At 48.5% G+C, this 6,380-nt stretch overlaps 1 protein-coding gene across 1 annotated transcript in view; it reads left to right on the top strand.

Moving 5' to 3' along the window:
- Positions 1 to 5,892: 5,892 nt before the first annotated feature.
- The window catches only part of LOC127029043 (high affinity cAMP-specific and IBMX-insensitive 3',5'-cyclic phosphodiesterase 8B-like), a 39,533-nt gene continuing 39,045 nt past the window's right edge, over positions 5,893 to 6,380 (top strand). Inside the window, exon 1 of the mRNA XM_050914705.1 lies at positions 5,893 to 6,168. Within this exon, the coding sequence (XP_050770662.1) occupies positions 5,893 to 6,168 (276 nt within the window). The remainder of the gene's footprint in view (positions 6,169 to 6,380) is intronic.

Genomic DNA, 6,380 nt, shown 5'->3' with positions numbered 1-6,380 from the left:
TAAGTTATTCTATAGGCAATTAGGTGAAATCTCTGGATGGGTAGCCCTTGTCCTTTATGGGAGATTTCAACTTCCCAGACATCAACTGGGAATACCACACTGCTGTGATGAGCAAGCCTGGGAAATTCTTGAAGTTTGTAGGAGATAACTTCTTGACACAAGTACTCAGGGAGCCAACTAGGAAAGATGGCTAGTTGGCTTGCTAGACTTGCTGTTTGTGAATAGAGAAGGACTTGTGGGATATGTGATGCTAGGTGGCTGTCTTGGCCGCAGTGATCACAAAATGGTTGAGTTTAAAATTTTCGGTGTAATGAGAAAAAAGGTCAGCAGAGTTGCTACCCTGGATTTCAAGGGAGCAAACTTTAAGCTATTCAGGGAGCTACTTAGCAGTGTCCCCTGGGAATCTGCTTTTGAGGGCTTAGGAGTCCATGAGTGCTGGTCAGTTTTGAAGAAGCACCTTTTAAAAGCACAGGAGCAGGCAACTCCACTGTGTCGCAAGTCAAGCAAGCGAGGCAGAAGACCATCTTGGCTGAACAGGGAACTCCTTGTGGAGCTCAAGAGGAAAAAGAAATTGTACAGTCTCTGGAAGCAAGGTCAGGCTTTGCAGGAAGATTAGAGCCATGGTTCATATATACAGGGAGAAGACACAAAAGGCCAAAGCTGAACTGGAGTTGAAACTGGCCAGTGTTGTGTCAGACAACAAGAAGGGCTTTTTTAAAGTATGTTAATAGCAAGAGGAGGTCTAAAGAAAACATTGGACTTGTTGAAGATGGTCACCTGACTAATAGGGATGAAGAAAAAGCAGAGGCATTCAATGTGTTTTTTGCCTCAGTCTTTAATAATACTGATAGATGATGGGCTGCCCGGTCCCCTGAGTCAGAGGACCATGACTGTGGGAACAGTGACTTTCCATTTGTGGACACTGAAATTGTAAGGGACCAGCTGTATCAGCTGAATGTTCACAAGTCCATGGGGCCTGATGGGATTCATCCCAGAGTACTGAAGGAGCTAGTGGATGTTATGGCAGGACCCCTCCCGATCATCTACCAAAGGTCTTGGGAGTCTGGGGAGGTCCCCGCTGACTGGAAGCTAGCCAATGTTATTCCCATCTACAAAAAGGGTGTGAGGTGAGGGAAGACCCAGGAAACTACAGACCTGTTAGTCTAACCTCAGTACCTGGAAAAATTATGGAGAAGATTATACTGGGTGCTATTGAAAGGCATTTAAAGAACAACGCAATCATCAGGCACAGTCAACATGGGTTCACAAAGGGGAAAGTCCTGTTTAACTAATTTGATATCCTTCTATGACAAGGTCACCTGCCTAGTGGGTGAAGGGAAGACCGTGGATGTAGTTTTTCTGGATTTTAATAAGGCTTTTGATACTGTCCCTCACAGCATCCTTCTGGACAAGTTGTCCAACTGTGAGATGAGCAGGTATGCAGTGCACTGGGTGAAGAACTGGCTGAAGGGCAGGGCTCAAAGGGTTGTAGTGAATGGGGCTACATCTGGCTGGCAACTGGTCACCAGTGTGGTGTTCCGCAGGGCTCAATTCTAGGGCCAATTCTGTTCAATATATTTATCAACGATCTGGATGCAGGAGTTGAATGCACCATTAGCAAGTTTGCTGATGATACCGAGCTGGGAGGTGCTGTTGACTCTCTTGAGGGACAAGAGGCCTTGCAGAGGGATCTAGATAGATTGGAGCATTGGGCAATCGTCAATGGCATGAAATTTAACAAGAACAAATGCTGGATTCTGCACCTGGGATGGAGTAATGCTGGACACAAGTATAAATTGGGAGAGGAGTGGCTGGAGAGCAGCCCTGCAGAAAGGGATCTGGGGGTGCTGGTTGACAGCAGGCTCAATACGAGTCAGCAGTGTGCCCTGGCAGCCGAGAGGGCAAACCGCATCCTGGGGTGCATCAAACACAGCATAACCAGCTGGTCAAGAGAGGTGACTATCCCTCTGTATTTAGTGTTGGTGCGGCCTCACCTCGAGTATTGTTTGCCATTCTGGGCCCCACAATTTAAGAGGGATGTGAAGGTCCTTGAATGCGTCCAGAGGAGGGCAACAAAGCTGGTGAAAGGGCTGGAAGGCATGTCCTATGAGGAGCAGCTAAGGACTCTGGGGTTGTCTAGTTTGGAGAAAAGGAGGCTGAGGGGCGACCTCATTGCTCTCTGCAGCTTCCTGAGGAGGGGAAGTGGAGAGGGAGGTGCTGATCTCTTCTCCCGGGTATCCAGTGACAGGATGTGTGGGGACAGTTCAAAGCTGCATCAGGGGAGGTTCAGACTTGACATTAGGAAGCATTTCTTTACCGAGAGGGTGGTCAAACACTGAAACAGGCTTCCTAGAGAGGTGGTCAATGCCCCATGCCTGTCAGTGTTTGAGGCATTTGGACAATGCCCTTAATAACATCCTTTAACTTTTGGTCATCCCTGAAGTGGTCAGGCAGTTGGACTAGATGATCACTGTAGGTCCCTTCCAACTGAAATATTCCTATTCTTATATCTGAAGGGAGAGTGCAAAGAGGATGGAACCAGGCTCTTTCCAGTGGTGCCCAGTGACAGGGCCAGAGGGCACAAACTGAAACATGGGAGGTTCCCTCTGAACATCAGGAGGGAACTGTGAGGGTGACTGAGTACTGGCACAGGTTGCCCAGGGAGGTTGTGGGGTCTCCATCCTTAGAGATGTTCAAAAACTGTCTGGACATGGTCCTGGGCAACTGGCTCTAGGTGGCCCTGCTTGAGCAGGAGGGTTGGACCAGATGACCTCTAGAGGTCCCTTCCAACCTCAGCCATTCTGTGATTCTGCTGTCAGACAAAGCATTAATTTCCTCTCCCCTTTTCTGCTGTTTTTTAGCAGTCCACATAGTTCCCCATCCTGCAGCCTCCACTCATCTCAAGCACTCTGGCACTTTGCACAGGCAGGCTCATACCCTTCAGTGGCAATCCTTTCCTGTTACCCTGAAATCAACAGCACAGGGAGAGCTACTTGAGAGCTGCATTTAGCAAAGATTCTCCAGACCTGTGACCTCTTATTCCTATGACATTCTCAGACATCAACTCAAATGTTATACCCAAACAAGGGAAATCCACATGAGAATGGGCAGGTGCTGGCAATGCTGGCTGAAATCAATAGCAAAGTTGTTATGGAATTCAGTAGGAACAGGGTGGAAACCTGAGCACTGATGAAATAACTTATCACTGATATCAATTTAGAAAAATGGACTGTGAATAGCGAACAACAGAGTTTAGGGTGTGATGTGACGTTTTCACCAAGCTCAGTCTGCAAAGTCAAAATACAGTTCACTTTCACATTCTTTATTAAAATTCTAGATGCTGTTGATACCTGGGGTGGGTAAATTCCTATGAACAAAGTCTCAAACTAGGTAGTCAACAACTCTTAGTGGTCTTTTTGGGCAACTTCATTTACAACTAATGTGTGGATTCTGAGTGGCATTCCTGAGCTCTGCTCCTGGTTCTGTTGCAAATCTCAGGTGTGGCCTAGGGCAGGTAACTCAAATACCCAACTTTAGTTTCCCAACCATTAACAGAAAGGTTAGTTCTTTAGTGTAATAAGACTAAAATGAAGAGGGACTTGAAAATACTGAAAGGAATAGCATCCTGGCTTGTATCAGAAATAGTGTGGCCAGCAGGACTAGGGAAGTGATTGTCCCTTTGTATTCAGCACTGGTGAGGCTGCACTTCGAATACTGTGTTCGGTTTTGGGCCCCTCACTACAAGAAAGACATTGAGGTGCTGGAGCGCGTCCAAAGAAGGGCAGTGAAGCTGGTGAAGGGTCTAGAGCACAAGTCTTATGAGGAGCAGCTGAGGGAACTGGGGTTGTTTAGCCTGGAGAAAAGGAGGCTCAGGGGAGACCTTATCACTCTCTACAACTACCTGAAAGGAGATTGTAGCGAGGTGGGTGTCAGTCTCTTCTCCCAAGTAACAAGTGATAGGACAAGAGGAAACGGCCTCAAGTTGTGCCAGGGGAGGTTTAGATTGGATATTAGGAAAAATTTCTTCACCGAAAGGGTTGTCAAGCATTGGAACAGGCTGCCCAGGGAAGTAGTTGAGTCACCATCCCTGGAGGTATTTAAAAGACATGTAGATGTGGCGTTTAGTGGTGGTCTTGGCAGTGTTAGGTTTGCGGTTGGACTTGATGATCTTAAGGGTCTTTTCCAACCTAAATGATTCTATGAATACATACAACTTGTTGCTCTATTGATATTAAAGGCAGTTTTAGGACATTTTCATCTGCAACTAAGTGCATTATGCTCTGGTAGACTGGAAGGTCTCATCCAGAACTGCAGCCTAAGCAGCAACAAAGGCTGCACAGTTGGGTGATGAAGCATAGTCTGCTTCATTTTGCTCATACCGAGCCTGTCTTCAAGGTGGTCCTCAAAGACAGCCATCAGCAGAGCAGTATGGAACCATGCAAACATGCAGCATATGAGCCACAACTTGGTTTGTGAACTTTGACAGCTAGTGGGGAAAAAAATTACCTAGAAAAATTTGATTACTAGGGCCAACACAGGCTCTCTCTGGTAACTGGAAAACCATAGTTTGTCAGCTAGGTTGATGGATGAGTGAATGTCCATATTGCCACAACTACAATGACCCATGGACTGGATCAGCAGGCACAGAGGTGGAAGGCTCAAACCATCTCTCTAAACTGAGGCATTTTAGCTGTGAAGCCATCGCTTCTGAATAAACTGGTCTCTAATCGTGAGACACTTTCAGGTCTGGATGATGCTCTTAGTCATGATTTAGTTTTAGGTAGTCCTGCAAGGAGCAGGGAGTTGGACTCAGCGATCCTTATGGGTCCCTTTCAACTTGAGGTATTCTGAGTATTACGAGCCAAAATAAAATATTCAGAGCATTTTGTCATTCAGCATCACAATCCTTGCACCAACTGTACTTCATGTTTCTAGTATTTTTACATCACCTACTAAAAACTAGATGGGGAAACAGTGATCAAACATCAGGTAACACTCCAAGGAGAAGAAAAGGTATATACACAAGTGTTGGTTGGTAACCCAGTGTCAGAGAAATGCTTTATTAGGTAGGGAGCATACTGCTTGGATGACATTATCAATTCTTGAAGGATTTATAATGTGCCCTTGAAAACAGAGGGATTTAAACTAAAATCTTGCAAAGACTTAAAAACCACATGTTTAGCTTTACACCTCATAGGTAGTTTCACTGAGGTCAATGAAACTATTCACCATGGAAAGCTAAGAAGGTGTGTAAATCTCTGCAGGATTAAACATTTTGCTTGATTATCTCCCCAGGGACTGGAAACAGGGATTGGCAGCTATCAGACATATAGGCTAAAATAGCAGCTTGTGTCTTTGAATAATGGCCTAATTGAAAACCAGCATTAAAAATTGTTGAACAATCCTGGCCTTTTTTCTAAACTTGCAGTGGGTGCTGTGTGGCTCCAAACTCCTCCCTGCAGTCCCCCCAAACAACTGAAAATTGCTTACCCATGGCTAAGAAAAGTAGGCACGTTTTGACTTTCAAAATAAGTATTTTTAACAGCTTTAGAAAAGAAAAAAGTATTTGACATAATGGGGGGGGGGGGGGCGTGTTGTACGTACCAAAGGCTTGAAACCAGGTCCTCTGCCAGGGTCGGGAGGGGGTTGCACTACCGATGATGCCTCTCCTCCTCGGCAGAAGGACCCAGTGACCGCACAGACACGGCGCTTCGTAAGACGCTTAACGGGTCTGGGGGCCCTGGAGGCAGCGCGGGGAGGCGGGGGTGCCGGGGCAGCACCACCGGCGCGGCGGCAGGGAGTGGTGCCGGTGCCGCCGCGGGGTGCGCGGCGCAGGGGCGGCGGCCTCGCAGCCCGGGCGGGCGGCAGGCAGTGGGACGGGGAAGGAAAGGGATGGGCTGCGCCCCCAGCATTCACATCTCGCAGAGCGGCGTGATTTACTGCTGGGACTCGGACGAATCCAATTCCACCCACCAGACCACCACTATTTCGCAGGGCACAGCCATCCTGCACGGCCTCTTCATCAAGACAGACGCGGCCGACTCCATCCCCTCCGTCCTCGCCTACCAGAGCTTGGCGGCCGCCGCCACTACCCGCCGCAAGGAGCGCAGGGAGCCCGGCTGCTACAGCATCGAGGCGGAGACCCAGACCAGCAATGTCAGCGTCAAGGTAAACCGTGGCCACTCCGGAGGGGGTCCCTGGTGGGGTTAGGGGGGGAAGGGGGCCAAGCCTCTCCCCCTTCCCCGCCGGCCGCGGCAGAGGGAGGACGGAGCCACAGCATCCCCCGCCTCAACTGGTGAGGGAGATGCTTTGGCACGCGGGATGCAGCTGCGAGGAGCGGTTTGCTCTGGTGCCCACTGACTCACCGCAGCTGCGGCGGC

Source organism: Gymnogyps californianus, unplaced genomic scaffold (genome assembly GCF_018139145.2).
Source record: "Gymnogyps californianus isolate 813 unplaced genomic scaffold, ASM1813914v2 HiC_scaffold_64, whole genome shotgun sequence".
Lineage (NCBI taxonomy): Eukaryota > Metazoa > Chordata > Aves > Accipitriformes > Cathartidae > Gymnogyps > Gymnogyps californianus.
The sequence above is the reverse complement of the archived record's forward strand: the minus strand, read 5'-3'. Positions and strand labels throughout refer to the sequence as shown.